The 23516-nt window shown below is 28.9% G+C and overlaps 1 protein-coding gene across 4 annotated transcripts; it reads left to right on the top strand.

The window, feature by feature from the left end:
* Positions 1 to 1562: 1562 nt before the first annotated feature.
* LOC123305509 (oxysterol-binding protein-related protein 6-like) lies at positions 1563 to 20572 on the top strand. 4 transcript variants are annotated; one of them, XM_044887245.1, is made up of 15 exons: positions 1563 to 1916; positions 4903 to 5002; positions 5068 to 5161; positions 6646 to 6973; positions 8424 to 8674; positions 12048 to 12188; positions 12263 to 12368; positions 12426 to 12530; positions 14070 to 14320; positions 14768 to 15053; positions 16973 to 17151; positions 18370 to 18582; positions 18674 to 18958; positions 19024 to 19415; positions 20295 to 20572. In XM_044887245.1, exons 1-15 carry the CDS (start codon positions 1679 to 1681, stop codon positions 20401 to 20403), a joined length of 3078 nt encoding a protein of 1025 aa, XP_044743180.1. In that variant the 5' UTR covers positions 1563 to 1678; the 3' UTR covers positions 20404 to 20572. The 4 variants fall into 4 exon arrangements, with proteins under 4 accessions (XP_044743180.1, XP_044743179.1, XP_044743182.1 ...); XM_044887244.1 differs by having other exon boundaries at positions 12263 to 12530; XM_044887247.1 differs by lacking the exon at positions 12048 to 12188.
* Positions 20573 to 23516: the final 2944 nt, after the last annotated feature.

The raw sequence follows: 23516 nt of genomic DNA on the forward strand, positions 1-23516 counted from the left end.
TTCGAATTATTATTGCAAGTTGGCGGGTTGCAACTTCCAGTTATCTAGAAGGAAATAATTTGTGTTGTGTTCGAGTTGAGACATAGTTACCAATAAATAAGGTAAAGACCATGAACTTGACCATTGGGTGGATAAAAATACGTGTGTGAATTAGAATTAGCAAGGAACAGAACTGTTTTAAACTTTTCTAATTTATTAAAAATAATGTAAGCACTGACATTCAAAACTTTCTCTACAGGGTATTTCAACAAATAACTCGGTCAATTGTTGGTTTTCAATTGTTTGTTTCTATAATAATAATGGGGTTTAACCTCCGTTTACCTGACATATACGCCTATAACAGAGGCCACCCACATCATTATTTGTTAATCTTTATTTATTTAATTACAAACATATTTACAATTACATTTTGATGTGGGTGGAGTCGGTTACTTCGTTCTTATCCAAGCGACGACAATGTGATCAATTCTACCGCCCTCATTAATCATAATTGTTCACACTGCCACTGCCTGGATTCGAACCCGCAACCTAAGTCTAAATAGACAAACAGTCAAAGACAACCGCCTTAGACTGCTCGGCCATTTAGGCTCTAAACTAGGCTGATGCTTCTCAGGACAAAAAAAATAAACTAGTTGTTTTAAAGGCAACGTTACTCTATTGTTTGTATATGTATAGTTAGGTTTTTAATCAATGAATTGGTTAAATAAATCGGTAATACAAAATGCAAAAATCGTGTTAGTACAAATGATCCTCGAACCTCGAGTTCAGGTAGATTCCGTAAGGTTATATATTCTATGAGGTAGATCAGATATCACTAAATCAGATTGAGCTACAACTAACCAACCCCCCTCCCGCCTCCTTTTTTCTAGTCTGATCTAATATAGTCTACAAAATAGTCTAATAGTCTACAAAATGAAGTTGTTTTGTTTTGTTCAAAATATTAACAACTGTTAATCAACTCTTACTGGGCATGCTTGAGGCATGGTACATCATTTGCAAATGGAACAAAGTTAAATCTGTTATATGGTTTTATTTATGTCTTCTATTGCTGATATAATTCACCTGTCACTACGAGTGAAATAGCAAATGTATTCGATAAAGTATTAAAAAAGCTAAACAAATTAATATATTTTAATTAATAATAACAAAATATTAATATTACTATTTAATAAATAATTGTGTAAATTTATATTAAATGTTAATTAATGACTTTGATTGGTGAAAATATTATGACATAATTAAGGTGTATATGTATGAATTAATACATTTTATGATTAGTAATGTTTAAAAATAAACTTTTACAAAAAAAAAAAACTTTGTAATAAATAATTCGAAATTCAGTACTAAGAACTTTTTATATTTTAAATAAATGACTTTAAATGATTAATATTCTTTCTATTTTAAACAATCATTGTAATTAATAATTTTTCAATGACATATTATAATATTTAATTTAATTATGTATAATTTAATGTGCTCGTTTGAATAATTTTTATAAGTTACCTTCAAAGGTTTAAAAAATCAAAGTTTAATATACAAATAGTTTTATTTGATCACGATATATACGAAAAAAAAACAAAATAAATTTTATTTTATTTGGAAATTTATAAGATGAAAAAGGGAGCTATTTTATTGAATCAAACATTATAAATAAAATCTATCCAAGACGGGGGTGAAAATGTCTACTGAAAAACCAAAAACAATTGTACATCACACAAACAGTGAGCCACAGACTGGCGGTAATCAAAGTATATTTCAACGTACTCAAAGTATTATTGATAAGAAACGATCACCATTACCTCCACCAAGAACGAAAATTAAACATATAACAGGCTCCAATTCACAGCATAGTAATCACCATGGTAGCGATTCAGAAGCGAGTAATGCAGAATCAAATAGTTTGAGCGGAGAATCAGGTAATTATTAAATGTTTAAAGTCTTCTGATTTTAAGCCCATGTATACTTGTGGCTACTATCAAAAGTATATCCTACTGATAAGTGATCAGTGCCCGAAAACAACACATGATGCAACTATATGGCAAACATTTTTGGCCATGTCAAGATCAGTCAATCACTAATAGATCTGTGGGTGGGGTTCCAAGACAGAAATATTAAATTATATGAGTGGAGTCGCGAATATTATTATAGTAGCTCGCTCATTTAATAATATACCCGCAGTCACTATCTAAATATATAGTAAACAAACAAAATAGAACTTCTTTTTCATTTTAATAGGGATTTCATTTACAAAATGATTCTTTTTTGTTTCGGATTGTTTTCAATAAAGTAAAGAAATATCTTATATCTTCTAAACTTGTCAAAAAGCGCTGCTAGAAAAAAATTAAATATATTTAACTTTCTTAGTTTGAATAATTTTTTGCCAACTGTCCGAAACAAAAGCAAATCGATGAAAAGGTCTATTAAGATTCATTTTTGTTTCGGATTGACAAAAAGTAAAAATATTTTATGAGCATTATAAACAAAACAGTGAAGAATCATAATTTAAAATAGCACTGTTGTCATGGAAACTTTGAATCGAAAATAAAATTTTGAGACTAACTTTAAATGGCTAACAATGAAATATTTGCCAAGACAGGGTTAATTAATATTTTATAATGGATCATTTTCCTAAAATTTTCAACAATTGTTCACTAGGTTAGCGCTAGTGGCAAAAGTTATATAACTTTACTTGTAAGCGATATAACTCGTAAGTGGCGCACTTTAGGATACTGGTTACAAATTTTTGAAAATAAGAAAAAATGAGAAAAGTGCCTATTTTTCAATTGACTTTTTATTTGCAAATAATTCTCTATCTTCTAGCTGAAACATCAACGAACAAAATTAGCTTTGTAACGTTTCATTCGGCCTAATAGTTTTTGCACTAAATGTCTGAAAAAAGCTTGTTCACTTTGGACAGATCACAAGGCCTGAGTTTATCCGATCGTAATCTACTTGACGGGAATCGAAAGGGTGAAATATCAACCTTAATTAAGAATTTTGTTGCCTCTATTGGGGGAAGGCCACCATCTGGTTCAAAGTTTTTTTTTTTCAATAACCGCTACATTATTGATTTTATCGAAAAAAGTGCTGAAAGCATTTTTTTAGAGAATAACATTCTCTACAAAGAGCGTTTTTTGGGTAAGGCACATATTAAACAATCTACTGAAAATGTTAGTGCAAAAGTCCTTTTTGCGATTTAAACATTTTCGGTAACAGGAATGGAAAAAAAGTCTCAATGAAATTTATAGACAGCAATAATACTTGTCTAATCAATTGTTTGCTATGACTCGTTGTTCTCGCGCCAGAGGTCGCCAAAGTTGCGCACTCCCGAACAAAGCGAATATTTGTAAACTGGCGGAATGGGCAATACAGCCTAGCGAGAATTTTATTCTCTACAAATATTCTCTCGGAACTGTTTTCGCTAAATTCAATAGCCAAGATGACGGCCTTCGCAAAAGGGGTAGCATCCCGCGTTTTCTAATTTAAATTGACAACCCCTAAACTGTAACCAAAAAGTCGGGCTTCCCCTCAAAAATGCAATTTAAAAATCTAGGATGATTGTACTATAATTATTTTTTCGATAATTTGTATTAGAATAAATTAAATTATCCATACTTATATAGTTATTCGAAGCAACAACATATAGTTAAGACATAGTAAATATCACTTGAAATGAATGAATTAATGTTTATTAATTCCTATAATTTAACTTGTAACCATTGTAGTTATTATTAGCCACAATTTTCTTAAGAAAAAAGTCCATTGTCCTTCAAGGTATCATGAAGTAAGTTGTCAAATAGAAAGAAGACTGTTTTCTATGTAGTTTACACTGTCCTTCAGTTCTAGGAGAGATAGATACTTCCATTGCATTAATTTTCATCATTTAATTTTATGATTTCACCTTAACCTTGAAAATTATTCTCCCTTGGCCAGCTCTTGAACTGCTTTTTCAGTAAATCATTAAGTTTCAATATGCGCAACTTCATTAAAATGGTTCATTTATTAAAACCGTATATCTACATTAAGTCCAAGCCATTAAAACCGCAAACGCAATAAAGTATTTAAAAGTACCTTCAAATAGGAAAATAAACCATATACTCTAATCGATTACATCATCAGAGATCCCAATATTATGAAAGTTATAATGCAATCGACAGTGTCCTGTTTTTCTCAACTGTGCTCTATTAAGTTTCAGGCAAGCGCAGTCGAATGCCTTAGCTGTGGTTATACACACTTTTGCCTGTCGTATGCCCTAGAGACGTTTATCTATGAAAGATAATTATTTCGGAGAGATAAAATATAAATAACGACTGTGTGTACAGTCTCTTTGATGTTATTATAGTCGGTTTTGGTTGGAATTTAAGTTTTTTCTGAAATAATTGGAATGTTGTCGACTTAAATTTCTTTATAAAAAGACAATTTTTACCCTGAAAAATTTTTTACCCTTAAATCCACCACTGAGAACAAGTCGTAGATAAAACAATGAATACGGGATGAAAACATTGATCATCTATGGGATGCTTTATGTAGAAATGTGTTCCTGAAATTGCCGGCGTCTATCAATTTATTCAAATTAAAATCGCATTTTATCATGACCTTGCATAACATAGTTTCTCATGTTTCGGCTAATCATTAATATTAATAATCTTATCAATTTCTGTGTCATGGTAAAATTTCAAATTTTTGTTCATGTAAACTAAAACTTACGTCGTCAAGGGCATAATTTCGGAACAGAACAAAAATTGTATGTGTAAAACTATGGTCTAAATGTTTTTTTCATCCAGATGTCATTTCTATAAAATTTACTGTCAATATTTAAAAATTTATAACAATTACAATTGTAAATAAAACTTTAGCAATTTAAAAAACAATGCATTATTGATATTTTTGTTTGTTTTGTAGGGACAGAACATCTACGGGAATTAGTTCCATTACGAGAAGCTGGTGTGGGTCGAAAAAAGGGAAATCGTCGAAGAGGAAGTGAGTGGGAAATTATAGAAGGGTAAGTAAATGTAAACAATTCATTGGGAAAGTTGAAAAAAATTTTAAAATAATTTTGTTTTGTAGGTTGAAAGATGGACAACGTTTTGACACGAAGCCTGAAAGATATGCAGGCTATTTACATAAAAAGCGAAAGTGGCCTTTAAAAGGTTGGCATAAAGTAAGTAAATTTTAATTATAGTTATTTTAATTATTATAGATTAAGATTACAAGCTGGCCAAGAACTGAGTACGACACTAAATGTTCTTCGATGTCCCATGCTACTTATTATTATTAAGATTATTCGATCTCGATGTATACGTATAGCCGATATTTAGACATAGTTTTGAAACACAGTTTTTTAACTTACTGGATTCTTTATTGCAAAGCTCGTTGGGTGTTGTAGACAGAAAGATCTTAGCATAATTGAAATATTTGCCCAATGCGCCCAGTCGATATATTTGTAACTTTATAAAAATCTTTAAGCATAGAAATGATATTTTGAAGTGTCAAATAATAGTCAAGTATTTGAGGTATATTATATTATGTTTCTATAGTATTTTGGATTCTGTGAGCGCTATCATTAGCTTTAGGGTCCATACACGAAAATTTATTGGAAACACCTAATATCGAGTGTATTTTTAAGATCTCAGCGCCACTATAGTCAAAAAAATTAACTTTTCATTAGGTCATCCAGCTGATCGTTTTCATTGAATAAAAAGATTATAGAATGCGTTGATAGCAATTATTTTGTAGAAATTTGTTATTATTGTGTTTAAAGCGTGCTTTTGAGGTTTGGCAGCTGATTGATTTCGTTAATTAAAAATATTGATGCTATGAATAAAATTTTGGTATAGGTGTTCATAAAATCACCTAATTAGTCCATTACCGGTTGTCCGTCTGTCTGTCTTTCTGTCCCTCTGTCATCACAATAACTCAAAAACGAAAAAAGATATCAAGTTGAAATTTTTACAGCATGCTCAGGCGTGTCAATCGGATCTTGAGTCCGTAGGAACCATCTTGTAAACCGTTAGAGATAGAACAAGAGTTAAAAAATAAGAAATGTTCCTTATAAAAAAATAAACAACTTCTGTTTGAAACATTTTTTCGAAAAAAACACTGTTTACCCGTGAGGGCGCAAATTAGATTCAAATATTGTATAGCATGTATTATATGGGAATATCTGTCATGTGTGTGTGACATGTATGTATGGCTGGCTATCTCTCTTTACTTACATGACGTTAAAAAACAAACGATTCCGTTATCACCACTGTCTTTACATGGTATTTCAACAATTAACTCAGTCAATTGTTTGATTTCTATCTCTATAAAGTGATCTATAAAAAGGTTCCAATTAAAATGGTAGATAGTCTTCCTTAGTAGGATTGTCCCTCTCTATTCAGTAAACAGAACAAAGATGAAAGGAAGTTTCATCTTTCAAGATCTTAATAGTTTTAAAAGCATTAAAATTGTCGTAAATCAAAAGAATGTGATTTTTCTCTAATTTAAGTCGTTTAACAATTACGGTCAGCCAAAAATAGTAAGCATTCTTTATTTCGAAAATTTTACTTTCATATTGTTTAGCATGTTTCAACACTATAAAATTAAAATTTCCAAAATTTTAAACGAAAATAAACTAACCCAAAATTTTTGTTGATTTTTTAGCGATATTTTGTACTAGAAAAAGGTTTACTAGTATACGCAAAAAGTCCAAATGATATTACTCGTGGTCGATTACATGGCTCTGTGGATATAGGTCTGTCAGTTATATCAACAAAAGAAAAACGAAAACGTTTAGATATTGATGCTGAAGAATTCATTTATCATTTAAAAGCAAAGACAATCGAAACATTTGAATGTTGGGTGCAACGATTAAAAGCTCATCGTTTGTATCGTCAGCATGTATTAACTTATGGAAGTAAAGAATTACCATTAATTCGTGCTCCGATTGCTGTTCTTGAAGAAATTGACAGTCCAGGATTACCACGAAATAGTATGTATGAAATAATCGCTAGATAAAGAAATTTTGTAGTTAGGGCTGCCACCTCTTCAGAGTTGATCGGGGTCTCTCGTAATCATGTAGTCTCTCTCGACTCCCGATATCAACATAAATTCTCCAGAGTAAATTCATATGCAGGTATTTTCGACAATTCTGAACAGTTTTTGTTTAAATTACTTGAAACACATTTATTTAAATTTTTCATTATAGAAAAACTAAATTCACAAAACATCAAAAATATCCAACAGTATTGTAATTCGGTGATATATTTAGATCAATTTCACTATCTTCCGATTTTTTGGTTTATTTCCCGGAATTTTGAGGTGGCAACCCTATTGATGGTTAAGGAGGGAGTAGTACCAGGGACCAAATTTAATATTGTGCGTTTTTTAAAGCTATTTTTTAAAATATGTTAATGGTGTCTATTATATCAGCTATCGAAAAAACTTGTGATCCATGTTACAGGATCCCTAATGTATACTTGCGTTCAATAAAAAAGCGATACTAGCTACTTATCAAATACATTTGCTAATTGAAAAATAAACATTTTTTAACTACGAAGACGGCGAAGGTTATGTGTTTAACAGAAATGTATGTATTTTGGGTGGCGCTGTATGTATATTCAACTATTCCCTCATAACTTCTAAATTACTTATCATAATGTGACAAATAAGGTATCGATGAAAGCGCCTTGATTGTCTGCTAGTTATAGGCTTAAAATTACATAATTTACTACGACAGTAAATAAATTACTGCTTAATTTATACGTGATTTAATCATGGTACTTTGATATATATAGAGTCTTATATTATATGTAATTATTCACAATAATGTAAGACTATGTTAATCAAAGTACCATGTAGAAAACCCCAAAATTATTTAAATAAAATAAAGTTCAAAAACTAAAACCCCGACGACTACAATCACGCTCCAAGTTAAATATTATCATCTGAATGTATTATTATAATTTAAATCGTCACTACAGTCGGGGTCTATTCGCTGGAAAACTTTTTAATCTTAGAGGTCCCCTCAGGTAATGACGATTTTACTTATAATAATACATTCAAATGATAATATTTTCTTGTTTCATACTTTTTAGAGCGTGATTTTGTAGTCATCGGGGTTTTAATTTTTGCACTTTATTTTTTAATGCGTATTGTGCCACCAAATATATCTGATATACAGACAGCGTCGCGTTTTTATTGTCGAATCATTCTCACTAATTGCACCTAAAGGTGCTCTCTTTAACATAAAATGTTTACAGTTCACTCTTAGGAACAGCTTCATATAATATATGTGATTGAGACATTGCAAATCCTACAAGTTTCTCTTACAAGAATTATTTCTCCGAAGTTCCGGAAACGAGCACGAGCGTACAAAATTTGAAATAATGTTTTGATTTAGGATGTGAGTGTTTATTTAATGATTTGTTTTTGTTTTTTAGAAATACCATTAACACCCCCTGAAGTGATTAGCCGTGATGGATCATTAACACGTGGTATGAAACCAATTACTTCGGGCAATGCTATAACAACTGGTGGACGACTAGCAGCCTGGTTAATTGATTCTGGTCCAAATTTAGATTCAATTAACAAAGAATTAAATCATATTCAAGAAAATTTAAATCAACTTGGAAAACTAATAGATAATATTGATACAATACAAGTTGCATTGAATTCAACCGGAGAATCTGAGGTACTTGTAATACTTGTATTAAAAATATTAATTTTAGTGTTTCTGTTCTTTAAAAAAAACACATTTTTTATTTTTACTTTTTTTTATTTTTTTTTTTTTATGCTTTTCTATATCGGAAAGAACATTTTATTAAAACATAATTGGAAGAATCATCTTTTAGCTTCTATGCCAATTCTCAACTGTTATCATTCACCAAATAATTATCGGGATTCCCATCACAATGATGATTCAATTTGTTCACAAATCCTTTCAGTGGTTTGGATTACTCATAAAGTTGTATGTTTGTGCTTATTCTCCCTCCATCGTATTTTTTTAAAGTCACTCAAGACAATTATTTTTAAAATTTTATTAATTTTAATATAGTTTTTATTTTTTTATTTTTTGTTATTAACAGTTGAATATTTGAGTACCACTTCTTGTAAATGAGCCTTAGTCTAACTAAATAAATGATTTGGTTCAAATAAATTTCATATATATACAGTGTGTCGGATAGAGGTAAACTATACTTGTAAATTTCCTTATTTTGCATTTTAAGAAAAAAAGTCATTCTTTATAAGAAGTTTTGCTTATTCTGAAAAGTATGTAGGAATATTTAAAACTTCTTAATAATGTACAGGGTAGCCAAAAATTTTGAATCACTATTTTTATTTTTGGTAAACTACCCTTCTTTTTTATAAGTTGACGAAATGTTACTAAGAAAAGTTACTCGCAATTAACAATTATGACTATACAAAATATTAAGAAGATCCGTGTACTTTAATTATAGCATAATTTTTTATTTGAACAAAAGCTCTAATTATAAAAAACGTAACAAAGAAAATATTAATAAATCAATTTACAGGTACTATCCGAGAGTATTTTTTTGTGAACTAGTTTAGAAAATTAAAAAGAAAATTTATTTTCTCGGATAAACATTCACTAAGAATGGAATTGTCAAAGTTGGAAAGATCTTCTTGATATTTTGTGTAGAGTCATAATTGTTAATTTCGAGTAACTTTTTTTAGTACCATTTTGTCTTTTAACCAACTTTTAAAAACGAAGGGTAGTTTACCCGAAAAAAAAAATAGTGATACCAAATTTTTGGCTACCCTATACATTATTTAGAAGTAGAAGCAAAACTTCTTATAAAGAATGAATTTTTTTCTTAAAATGCAAAATAAGAAAATTTACAAGTATAGTTATCTCTATCGGGGGGGACACTGTATATACCGGGTGTTTTTTTTTTAAATTGACTTAAACGTGAAACTCGAAATGTAAGTCTAAACTCATTCTGATCCACATCTGGAAAATATTAGACGAACATTTTATATTAAACAGTTGTTCTTTATAAAAACGCAAACATTTTTTTGTAAATCGAATAGTTTAGGCAGTAATTTATAGAAAAAATCTAGCTTTTTGCGCGTTTCTTCATTCAATTTGAACAAAGATGGTTTTTATAGAAAAACAAACCACTTTTATTGAGATTTTTGATTCGAGAATCATAGGTTCCAAGAAAGAGTCGTTTAAAATTTAAATACTTTGAATTTACAGCCAGAGCTGCTAAGTCTCTGTCCTTTCTACTTCGTAACCAAATGTGTTTTATTATAAAAATATAACTAGGAGATCAATTAATAATTATTTTTATTAACTCCATGTCGAAACTACTTTTGTAAAATCACAACAAAAATTTTGCTTCTTGCGAGCGTTGCCAAATGCCACTATTAAATTATTCTTCAAAATTATTATGTCATCAATAGAAAGGCGGGCCTTTAAATTTATATGAAATATTGAAGTATTTTTATTTAAGTTAAAAATTAAGGCTCAATTGATGTTTATTAAAATGCAGGTTATCTTTAGAAAGTAAAAGAAAGTAAATTTTAAATTAAATAATATAAATATAATCTTTGCAATGTAATTATTACACATAAAATTTTTAATAATTCAGTAATTCTAGAGAAGACCTGTATCAGCACTTTACCTTTTGAATGATATCTGATAGTATTTGCTATTTGTTTTTTTTTTCCTATGTGATATTAATTAGGTATATTTTAGCTATTCTCCCGAATGATTTAAAGATTTACAATACTTTTTACGTAAATAATTTTTTTTGGCGTCGTAAATTTGTAATCCTCAAAATGTCTAGCCCTATTTTCAGAAGAATTTTTTGTTTATATAATATTTATAACATTCGCGGGACAGCACCCTTGTTGTTAAATGATCAATACATACTTGAAACTTCGTGAGTGGCTTTCTTTTGGCGAGTCAACCAAACTTTTTCTCCACGTCTTTAGTCGAAAGTGCTACGTTTTCAAATGAGCATGATAATTTCATATTTAAGCTATTGGTCTGAAAAAACGCAGTAGGGAATTTGTCGGACACTATGGCCACTTGATAACATTAATAATTATTAAACAATTCAGCAAATCATGTACGTATTCAAAAACAAAAATAGTTAAGTACGACATGTTCGAGACAAGCTAATCGGTGCAGTATTTCATTGTTTAATAATTATTAATGTTATTAAGTGATCATAGTGTCCGACAAATTCCCTTCACACTACTTTCGAAAAAGTCTTGTAAAAGTATAGAGAAAGTTCGGTAGATTCGCCAAAGGGAAGTCACTTACGTTACTTGTATGTATTTTCAACTATTTTAATTATTTTGTAAACTAACGTCTATTCATCTATTGTTAGTAAATGGTTCATACAAGATTATATCTTTTACTAACGAAGATACCTAAAGTTTCTTAATTGAACATTAAGTAACATTTTTGAATGATAGTAGTGAATAGATGCACCTGAGCGGGAAACAAGTCTCAAACTGTGTTCTTATCACCTTAGAAGTTTTTTGCACATCTGTTTTTATGTTGCGACGCTTACCTTCGAGGGACCATTTCAATTATTCTTATTAAGATTTGCATGGTAATTTACACCTCTTCTCCAATTTTGCATTTTGGAGAGAGATTTAGAAAAATGAAACCCATAATTCCAAACGATAATTTCACAAAGTTTTGATCATGTTTAAGCAGGATATCAAAACTCCGCTCCTTCATATTTTCAAACTCCGATAACGAAAAATCTACTCTTGCAGGTTCCGGCCACAAAGGCTTTTGTTCCTCTCTTAATGATGTTATTTAAATTAAATTTGAATAATAAACTCAAAGTATTGTTTGCTTTGTCGTTTAGCTTTCCCTTGGATCTTCTTGAAGTCGTTATTCATATTACGGGCTGTGTTTTATACTTTAAATCCACACAGAATAATTGATAATACTTAAAATTTCAAATATTTGAAGTTTAAGTACAATATTTTAATTTTTCAATAATTTAAATACTAGCTAAAATTTACCTAATTTTTTTTCTATAATTCAAAGAATAAAGAAAAAATTTTGTTATTAGCCTAATCCTGAAGGTTTCTCACCAAATGTTAAAAAAGATAGAAAAAAATTTGGTTTAAGAAAGAAGAAATCTTCGAAAGGAGGTAGTGTAGACTTGACATCCAACTTTACACCTAATGCTGATAATGCGTCTCCACTTAGTGTATGTTTCAAAACTATTAAACCTGTTCAAAATACGATAATCAAATATTTAACCTCTACATGTAATTTTTTTAGGTTTGCTCGTTTACTGGATTAAACAGTTCACCGCAAGCGATATCAAATCAATTAAGTACAAGTAATACATCATTGAGTGGAGGCGGTGTTGCAAATTCTAATTCAAGTAATAATTTACCAATCGCACCTTCTGTTGCTCGACCTCATAGTTTACCAAATTCAGATTGTTTACAGAATAATACTGGAGGAGTTGCTGGTGATAGACATTGTTTAAGCTGTGCACCTGAATATCAAGTAAAAGAAGATTATGGGAAAGTTGCTAAAGATGGTTAGTTTATTTATTAAATCCTAGTTATAAACCCGGCTCTGTTGCGTGCATTACTGAATCATTATTTATTTTTGTTCAATATCTTAAGCACTTATTTATTATAGTGACGCCTCGGATATCCGAATTCAGAGCCAATGATTGTAGATGATTTCTTACTTTTGATATTATCCTATCTCAAGGGTTGCGAACGGTTATGTATCAACGTGCCATTTTTTCTAAAGAAATGTTTAATGAGGCCCTAGACGTGGCGTCAAATAATTTTGATTTCGCGATTATTGGGAAAATAATATTATTAAATAAAAAACTATTTATAAAAATTTTACAATGTCTCAGTTATTAGTTCAGTTATTAATAAATGTTGTTCATAGTGAACTTTGTCATGGGTAGCGTGTCCGAAGTATTGTGTCGCGTGTCATTGGTTCGCCATCCCGTGCTATACCATATGAAAAGATAGAAGCTGTAACCTATGTTTTGAATCCATCACGTAATTCAAAGTTTGGTGAATTTTAGGATAAAAATGTAAAAGCAGCTATTGATCTTGAACTTAGTGAACCTAAAGTTCCGCGTCAGCATAAAATTCGTATGCGACTCGATCATGGTAAAAGTGATAACGTAAAATTCAAAACACTTGAAGAGTTTTTCAGAAAATCTTATTTTTAAGTTATTGACCAGCTAATGGCTTTCCTAAAAAGCCGATGCGACAATGATTCCTCGAAATTTTTTTAATTGTTGGAAATATTTCCTCTAGGACATTCCACAGATATAGATGAAATAATCAAATTTTATGATAACGACTTTAATAAAGACCGATGGATAAGTGATAGAGACATGTTTTTACAATTGTTAAAAAGACAAAATAGGCTGGCACAAAACTTGAGAGAAGTAGTGCCGTTCTTAATAAAATTTGACCGAAGATTTATTCCAGAGTTGGTGCGCTTTGTTCGCTTATTAATTACGATGCCAGGATGTTCATGTTCTAATGAAAGAAGTTTTTTTTTACGTTGTTTTAAAAATTTAGACAACATTATTACATGACAGGCTCAATTCGATAGCTCTGTTGCACGTTTATTCTGAAATCACTGATAAACTTGATTTGGAAGCATTATTAAATAAATTTATTTCAGTCCATACAAAGCGTAACAGAATCTTCGCGTTACGCAAATAAATTTTGATTAATAAATATTTAAAAATCAATAAATACTTTTATTTTGTACAGGCCCGTAGCCAGACCTAACTAGTAATAGTAAACTTCAACCGCCGGCCCTGGTACAGCTAAACATGTCTAACAAAAAGAAAATAATTATATATTTTTTGTCCCTAATAAAAAAGAAGGTATTATAAATCTGAAATGTTTGCGTTTGTATGTTAGTGGCAGCTAGCGTAGCTTTCAAACGGATAAATCGATTTCAATGTTATTTTCTTAATCGACGGCTGGGTTTATTATTTAATTCTTTCATTTTATATTCTTGATGAAAAACCGATGAAAATTTTAGTTTTATCAAGGAGTTTTTAAAATAAACCTTTTTTTTTTATTTTTAGTATATAGAAGTTTAAAAAATGTTTTATTCTCATTAACAACGGAACGAAATCGTCTTAAATCAGCAATAGAAGCAGAATCGTCTAGTACAACAGTAAATCCAAATGCAGCTAGTTTAAATTCTGTGGTAGCATCGTTAAGATCTAGTCTAAATCAAGCACTTCAACAAAATCAAGAAATGCGAAATCGTATTGCTAAAATTCATGAAAATTCTGATTTATCTGATTTAAGTTCAATTGGCCCAGCTTCTGAGGTAAGCTTGTTTTGTTATACAGGCTACACAAAAAAAAAACGTAGCGGGCTATTTAGTGTCGGATTCTAAAGATAAAAAATATGCATTTCAATTACCATAAAAACTTTTAGAAAAATAATAATAAACTGTTCAATTGGTGATATCGACAGTTCAAAAACACAGATTGCCTTTTTAAAGAAAAAAGCTAGGAGTTGAAGTTGAAACAGCGCAATTATTTCAATTAAAATATCTGATTCGCTGGATTCAGTCTTCTTATAATGTAAAACACAAAATACATTTTCTAAAACTGTAAAAGAAAAATTTTTAAATATTCTATTTAGGTTAATGGTTTTGTGGTTCGTTATCAGTTTTGTCACTGTAAAATATATAAAAATCCTTTTCCGGTTACATGGTAGCAGCCTAATATGACGAATACAGATTATTAATGATATTTGTTTTATATTTTAGGTGTGTCGTCAATTAAATCAATCGTTAAGTTATAGTTCGTCTTGTGTTAGTGGTAGTGAATTCTATGACGCGGAAGATGTGATAAGCAATGTTGTTACACCACCAGATGGTCCGTCTAGACCAAGTGATGATGAAATTGGTGATACATTAGATTTAGAGCCAGAAGTTGTTGTACCTTGTGATGGAAGTGATACTAGTTCTGAAGCAGGTAGTATCACCAGTGAAGAAGGTAGTGTCAGTTCAGAAAATTCTGAAATTGGAACTGAATATAATGCTGCACATAGTTGTAAGTATTTGAATTTTTTTTCTTTATATTGGATTTAAACATATAAATTTTTATCAGTATATATAAAAAAAGTATGAGAACGATCGAATAACTCAAGAATAATTTTAGAGTAAAATTACCTTTTTAATATATAAAATCTGAACCTGTAATAAAAAATGAGGCTTTTCATTTAATATTTTAAAGTTAACCCTTGTCCCAGCCCAGAGAATTTCATATTAAACACGTTTTTTTTTTTGTTTTTCAAAGTAAAGTTATTCTACTGTTCTCATACTTTTTGAATGCCCTGTATATGTAATATAAAAGTTATTTTTTCACATAATACTTGTGTAGAATTTTAAACGTTCAGAGCAAAAAAATGTCGAACAAATTTTTTAATAAATATCTGAAAAACAGAAAATATTAGCATTAGCTTTATTAAACAATCATAAAATCTTCGTTTAAAATTAAAATTACCGTTCGAGGCGTATTAGCATCGATTCGCAATTAAATTCCCAATTTCATTTAATAAATAAGTAAATTTTTAACTATTTTAAGTAAATATTTAATTTGTAACAGTGAAAAAAACTAATCTATCGTCAAATTGTGATATAACAGAAATCAAATTTTTATTAAAATTGAATCATTTTAAAAAAGATTAAAATTTCAAATTTTATTTATTACAAGTATGGTGACTCTTAATTTGTCAAATTAGTGATTATTGATTATCTCATCGTTGATCGTCGGAGCGTAATCGCAGAATATTAAAAAGAACTTGTATTATAAGAACTTGTCATTTTATGTGTAACGGCCTTATTTTTTGACTAATTCTTTTCGAGCAGCCATTGTTGAAATCCTGCAATATTTTTTCGACGGCTTCAAAATGGTCGCCATACCACTTTATGGCGGTATGACAGCTATTTTTATATTTCATTATGATTTTTGTGATAGATTGATCAAAAATTAGTCGGAAACAAATAAAATTCAGCCTGTTATGAGATCTTTTAATCATCCTACGATTACGAATCAACGACCAGCACTATCATTTTTTTTAATAATTATGTAATTCGACCAATTAACGGTCGCCATAATTGTAACAAATGGCTTGAATTTTTGTATCAGTGTTTCCATGTCTATTAATAAGTTTTTTTATACATCAGAGAATTATTCTAATGCAAACTAAATCAATTTTCAGTCCATAAAAGTAACTGAATTAAAATTATTAAAAATTTTACAGTAATAAGTATTTTTGAATAAGTAAATATTTTTAAACTACTTATCACATTCGATCGCATATTGTAACTTGAAAAATAGAATTATTGAACTTTTTTAATTGTTTGAATCCATGGTAACTAAGGAGAAACGATTTAACAAATTAATTATTCGAAAACTACATTTGTTGTGTAAATTCTATAATTTTTCATTTTTAGTCAAATTTTGTGTTCAGGTTGATTTTATCTTGAAAATTATATAGAAAATTCATTAGTTTCAATTTTATTTTTATTTTAATCTATACAATGTTATATTTGAAGAAGCTTTCCTACAATTCAAATTTTTCTAACATTCGTAAGTAATATCAATAAGTTAACACGAAATCAGAAAGTTTTTCACCTAGAAAATTTTATATTATAGTTTTAAAACTCTTCACGAAAATTAATTAATTTTTTGGGGCTAACAAAAAATAATTTAAGGGTTCCTTATTTTGCATAATCGATAGATATATTTTAATTAGGAATTGAGTTTGGAAGAGTCCTAAATGAACAAGAAGATAAAGCTACCTTATAATATTTTGTTTACTAATATATTAAATTTTAATAGATACATTTAAGTGGAATAAAAAACTCATTCATGATAAAGTTTTCAGAAAATATACAAAATATTGCAATTGCAAATTTTCTTATTCCTATTGTCGTTTTAAAACTAAATTTTTATGATTGTTTCAGTGAATGAAAGGGGTGAATCAACTGTACAATGTATGACAGGCCGGCGGACACGTTTACCGGTACCACGTCCAGATACCGAAGGTCTATCTTTATGGAATTTATTATGCAAAAACATTGGAAAAGATTTATCACAAATTTCAATGCCGGTTGCATTAAATGAGCCTTTAAATATGTTACAAGTATGTTTAAATTAATTTTTTTTATTAATAAAACAAACATTATCAATAATGAAAATTTATGTAGCGTATAGAAAATAAAATTTATTACAATTCATCTTCTGGCCATTTTTTTCGGAAAATGGTCAGATGAAAATTGTAGTAAATTTTATTTTCTACAATTTTACGCTTATTTGTATTAATTGAGAAATTTTCAAAATAAAAAACTGTAAATAGGGTGTTTTTTAACGTGACATTTGCAAGATAAAAAAAAAAATGTATGACAGAAATTTAAAAAAATTCTCAATGATTTTGAGAATTTTTTTTTAAGTAAGAAACTTTGTTTTTAAATAAGAAACACTTATTTATTATTAGTTATTTTTTGCTCAGATCACAAAAAATTTGCATTGAAAAAAAATTTTTCAAATAAAAGTTATCTTTTTTCCCTATAACATAACGAACCAACTACAAAAATATAGGGTTCCATTTGAAAAAGTGATGTTGACCACCATTTAATTTATAATCTATCCACCTAAAAATACACATGCATTTGTAATTGATCGAAACTTTCAAAGGATCAATATTTTGTTTGTAACAACTTTTAACCGACTGTCAAGGAGTATGTATGTATGTATACATGGATGTATATTTGTTTGAAAATTTCTTTATTAATTCGTATCTTCCAAACGACTAAAGATTCGTATCTCAAAAACCAAAGTGTTATTAGATATGCTTTTGAAAAAATAAAACATACGTTTTCATTAAAAAAAAAACAAAACCCATCGAGTAGGGTATCAAAATAAAGAAAAAAGGAGATTACAAAAATGTATATAAGTTACATGTTTAAATTTGATTAAGAAGAATAAATTGGTTTTAAAGTTTTAATATTGTATAATGAGAGTGCTGGGACACTAAAAAGTCTCAAATAAAATAAATAATTAAAAAAATAAAAACCCAACTGCATTAAATAAAATCTGAAAAGGAAGAAAAAAGTTCAGTCGCTATATAAACTACTGGACTTGTTTCTTCTTTTTCAGGTTTTATTTAACACAGTCGGTTTTTTTTTTTTTTTTTTTTTTTTTTTTGGATTTGAGTGATTAATTGGTTTTTTTTTTTTTTTGCAAATGTCAAATTAAAAAAACACCCGGTATATAAATATAATTAACTAATAATGATGTTTCACTTTCATCGAATTGCTTCATTGGAAGGATACAATCACTCACTGATTTTTTATTGTTTTAGCGACTTTGTGAAGAATTAGAATATTCTGAATTATTAGATAAAGCTGCAGAATTAGATGATCCATTGGAGCGTATGGTGTATGTTGCTGCTTTTGCCGTATCTAGTTATGGTAGTTCATATTTTCGGGCTGGAAATAAACCATTTAATCCATTGTTGGGTGAAACATATGAATGTATTCGTGAAGATAAAGGTTTTCGTTTCATTTCTGAGCAGGTATTTATAATTTCTTATGACACATTTCTACCTAATTATTACCTGATTGTATTTCGAAAAATAATAACATTTGATCGAAATTAATTTATAGGTCTCACATCATCCGCCCGTAAGTGTATGTCATGCTGAGAGTCGTAATTTTATATTTTGGCAAAATGCACGTATTAAAACAAAATTTTGGGGCAAATCAATGGAATTTCAACCACTTGGTATGGTAAATCTCCAATTACCAAAAACTGGTGACCATTACCAGTGGAATAAGGTTACAACATGTGTCCATAATTTATTTAGCGGTCAGCGATGGGTTGATCAATATGGAGAGTTAAAAATAACAAACCTTACCACTGGTATAGTTTGTAAATTAACGTTTGTAAAGGTTAGTATTGTAAAATTTGTAATAAATTAAAAAAAATAAACAATTTTCTATCATGCCTCGTATAGGCGAGCTATTGGTCTGCTAAACGACATGAAATTTATGGCGTAATTACAACCCCTGATGGTAAAGTAGCGCGAAAATTATTTGGAAAATGGTCAGAAGCATTATATTGCGGAGTTGCACCATCAGCTAAATGTATTTGGCGTCAAGGTACAATGCCTGAAGACTATGAATTATATTATGGTTTTACACGTTTTGCAATTGAATTAAATGAGCTTGGTCCTGAAGTATCACAGTTACCAATAACTGATACTCGTTTACGTCCTGATCAACGAGCCTTAGAACGTGGTGATTTAGATGCTGCTGAACGTTTAAAATTACAATTGGAACAAAATCAACGTGAACGACGAAAAAAATATGAACTTGAAAATATTAATTTTGAACCACTGTGGTTTAAGTAAGTAATTTATTTTCTTGATTAATTTTTATATTTTTAATGCGTTTGGGGACATTTATTTAGGCGATTTTTGAAACCACCCTCCCTCCCGTACCACCACTTAAGGGTACATAAGATTTCTCGAAATTCCCTTCTCTCTTCTTACGTAAGATTCTATCTCGTTTTTAATCATTCAATGAATGCTATTGTTGCTTGAAAATAAAAGAATCATTTTTTATTTTCCAAATAAATTAAGATTAATACGAGGGAGGAATATACTATAATTATTATTTACAACATTTAAAATGGATAAAATGAATAGATTTTAGCTTTTAAAATTATGATGTAAATCAAAGTGTACATTATAGAATGAAGAAAACCATTCAGTTTCTGAAATAGAACTAGATTTCTAATATTAAATTTCGACTTACAAAACATTATGTAAGAATGTTCTTTAACTCTCGCTCCCTCCCAGATAAGGTCATGGAGAGATTTTTGTTAACTAACACCCCTCCCCTCGGGACTAAACATTCGATTTCTATGCAGCTATTCCACGGCTAGCCATGATTATTGAGATGAACAAGATACAAAATATATTATATATAACAGCACTAGAGGCCTGTAAGGCCCTTGGCTACCAAAAATACAGAATGGTTTTTGATACATTGACCTTTCAGGGTCATTTAAAAGTCAACTCTGATTCAATTCGAGCAGATTGATTCCAAACATCAATACATTCGAACGGATAATTATTTTAATTTTTTTAATAATAGCCTCGAAAAACTTCTTCTGTTAAAGACCGTCTACATATCTCTTTTAAATAATTATTTAAAGCTATATTTCTTGATATTCAAACACTGAAAGTTAGTAATTCTCTTAATTTAATCTTTTATATTTCAGCAAAAAAATGACTCCGGATGGTGAAGAACAATGGGAGTATAATGGTAAATATTGGGAGAAAAGAAAAAATCCCGGCTTTGTTAATATGAAATTGGAAAGTTTATGGTGACCAACGGCTATAATTGAAATATCGTTAAACGAGAAATTAATATTTGAATGCTAGTCGTAAATATTTTGACAGCTGTGTTATGATATTTAGATAATTTAATTACCGTTTAAAAATTTAATAAATAAAACCACTCACTTATAGTTACTATGTACTTGTAATATACATAAATCATGGATACACAGTTAGATTATTCGATAAGACTTCGCGATTCATAAATTTAAATTATATAAATTATTTTAAATTATTATTATTAATTTAAACAGGTTTCACGTAATTTGGAGTGTACTAATTTCAAATAGAATTATGTAAGAGCTTACTCGATAATAACCACTTCTGTGACAACTAATAATGACATGATACGTTGAAAAAATAAGAAGATCTTTTTCTGTAAAGAAAGTATTGGATTTTAACAGAATAAGTCATTTTTACTAACCATTTAGTTTCTGAAATGCTTGAGTTTCTGAAGACAATATAATTTACTCTAGTTAATTTCAAATTGAATTAATTAGAGTGATTTAGTGGCAATCTGTTTTATCGATAATTAAAATCTAAATAAATCTGTTGGTTACTTGATTGCAAATTACGTAATTAACACTTCACAATATTTCCAAAATATGTCGTATTTAAATTTTTTAACATTTTCGATAATATTAGTAAAGGCGCAATTCCACTGAGCCAACTTGAGCAAATTATGTTCAACAATTGTACAATGTACGTACGACAGGCAGTTCTTTGATTCTACTACTGGTTTAGTAGAACTTGTTCGTTACTAGCTATATTAGTGAAATTTTCGATAAATATCGGGTTTGGATTTTTCCTATTATCAGCAAATATACAAAATAATGGCCTGCTTCAATACCTTTAAGTATGTATGTACTGCTGAAAATATTGTGATTATCCTGAAAAAATTCATTTGTTCCGTCCAGTACTTATATGAAGAATTTAATTAATTAGACTTGTTAAAAATTAAGCCTTTGGCAAGTAATTATGCTCCTTCACTTTAATTTTAAATAGCTTTCTCTTTCAAAAATCTAGAAACATCGTATGATAATAATAAAATAATACAACGTGATATTGGTAGCAAAGTATTTAATCCGTTTAAACAGTTAATTGATTTATAATATATTACTGTGATTATTGAAGAGAACTTTAGATAAAATAAAAACTTAAGTTACTCAAATCCTAAATAAAAAATTAGAAAAAAATTTAACCAGTTAAAATATTTTATGTGATACTAGAAATAATAACGATTGTGTTAATAAGCGAATATCATTTACTGAATCTCTTATCACGAATTTTCCGGAACTAGGACTTATAGGCTTCAAATTTGTCAAATGTACTCCTTTTGTTACTTACGGACATTCGCTAAAAATGAATTTTGCGAAAATAAAAAGGGATTAAACTTTGCCCGAGTAAAAGAGGCCACGATGGCGTCGCAGATATATCTTTATGGGCTAAAAAATAATTTTTCTTTAAATGCTGAGAGTTCAAACGTATCGTTTTTTGATGTAATAACGAATATGTAATTTATCAATAAAAAAAATCGATTGCAAGAATCAAAATAATAGATTTTTCTGAGAAATTTTGATTGTTACGGATAAGTCAGTAGCTCTTACTTACTTTGTGTGTATTATGCATATGCACTGATCTAATTGAATAGTTTTCATTCTACAACAATTTGTTAGGAATCAACCGTAGACATTGCGACAACTTGAAATTTTGTTATTGAATCTAGAATTTATGCCATATTTTAGGTTCCTTAATGTGTTTTCTTTTATGTCATTCTTATTATTATATTGACGCCATTTTTTAACATATAATACTCGGTCATATTTTTTTTACCTATATTCTTAAAAATAATTTTATGGGAAGACAATATTTTTAGTACAACTTATGACAATATAACTTTACTTGGACTAAATCAAACTGTGTATCTAAAATTTAATATAATGTATAGAGTTATATAGATATACTACAAATTCATAAGAATATAGTTTAAAAAACTAAAAAACACGCTTGTTGCTTGTTCTAAGTATATATGTATAGTATGATTTTCGGTAGTATAATAAATATATATAACTGATGACGTCCTATGCATGGGTATGATATTAGAGAGTTACATACAAACATACATACATACAGGTGAAGCTAATATAAGCGTGTTAAAAACGTCGTTTTACATTATTGAACAAAATTTTGAAAAATTAAAAAAAAAAAATGTTTTCACATGTTTATTAAAATATTTCAGTGGACGGATTGAAAACACATGTTTTTAATATTAATATTTCAGTGAATGAAACCATTAACACTTATAAAATTAGGTAAATAAAAATAAATATGTAATCTTATTAAGAAATGTTTCGGCCAATTTCGTTGATGGGTAATGCCTTTGAAATTAAATAGATTTACTACCAAACAATAAAAAAAAATTAATCGAAACTACTTTTTGGATAGTGACGGCTTTTGTTATCATAAAATATTTGTACAATTCGTCTCTGACAGAAAAAAGAAAACTTAAAATAGTAAAAAAAATGTTTAGCGTCGTGCCTTTAAAAGCAATTAGAATTATTTAATTACTAGAAAATTCGAAGATAAATCTAAATAAAAAACATACAATAAAAATTAATGCAACTTAAGTGCGCATAAATCATCTATGCTTCTAAAAATAAAATAATTCGTGCTTATAACACGATTCAAAGTAAGCCTTTAGCAGCTATCTTAAAATACGTACTTTTTTAAACAAACAAAAAACTGTACAACTCTTGTCTATTGTACTAAACATATGTATTAGCTTCGAATTCCTAAACCTAATTGTTCAAAATAGAGTATTATTTCTAAAAATTGTTCAATAGAGTATTAATATATTCATGGCCTAGGGTATACGTTTGAGAATAGTTTAGGATTCAATATGTCCATTATTTCAATATATTTTGAAAATGGCCTCATTTTATAATAAGTCCAGATAATTCAATTTTGTTTCTTTATCGTTAGATTGATCTTAAGTTTGAGTTTTAGATTTTGCATTTCATGACTTTGAATTGACAATAATTAAAATAGTTTAATGCCCCTCACTTTATAGCTTGTATAAAACCTGAATTTTATACCTACCTCAA

Source organism: Chrysoperla carnea, chromosome 1, assembly GCF_905475395.1.
Source record: "Chrysoperla carnea chromosome 1, inChrCarn1.1, whole genome shotgun sequence".
Classification (NCBI taxonomy): Eukaryota; Metazoa; Arthropoda; class Insecta; order Neuroptera; family Chrysopidae; genus Chrysoperla; species Chrysoperla carnea.

Excerpts from the sequence above, each read along its gene's own strand:
- LOC123305509 (XM_044887244.1), top strand. The coding sequence starts at position 1,679 with ATGTCTACTGAAAAACCAAAAACAATTGTACATCACACAAACAGTGAG. Across the intron at positions 5,003-5,067 it reads GAGTGGGAAATTATAGAAGG|GTTGAAAGATGGACAACGTT; the intron begins GTAAGTAAATGT and ends TTTGTTTTGTAG. Across the intron at positions 5,162-6,645 it reads CTTTAAAAGGTTGGCATAAA|CGATATTTTGTACTAGAAAA; the intron begins GTAAGTAAATTT and ends TTGATTTTTTAG.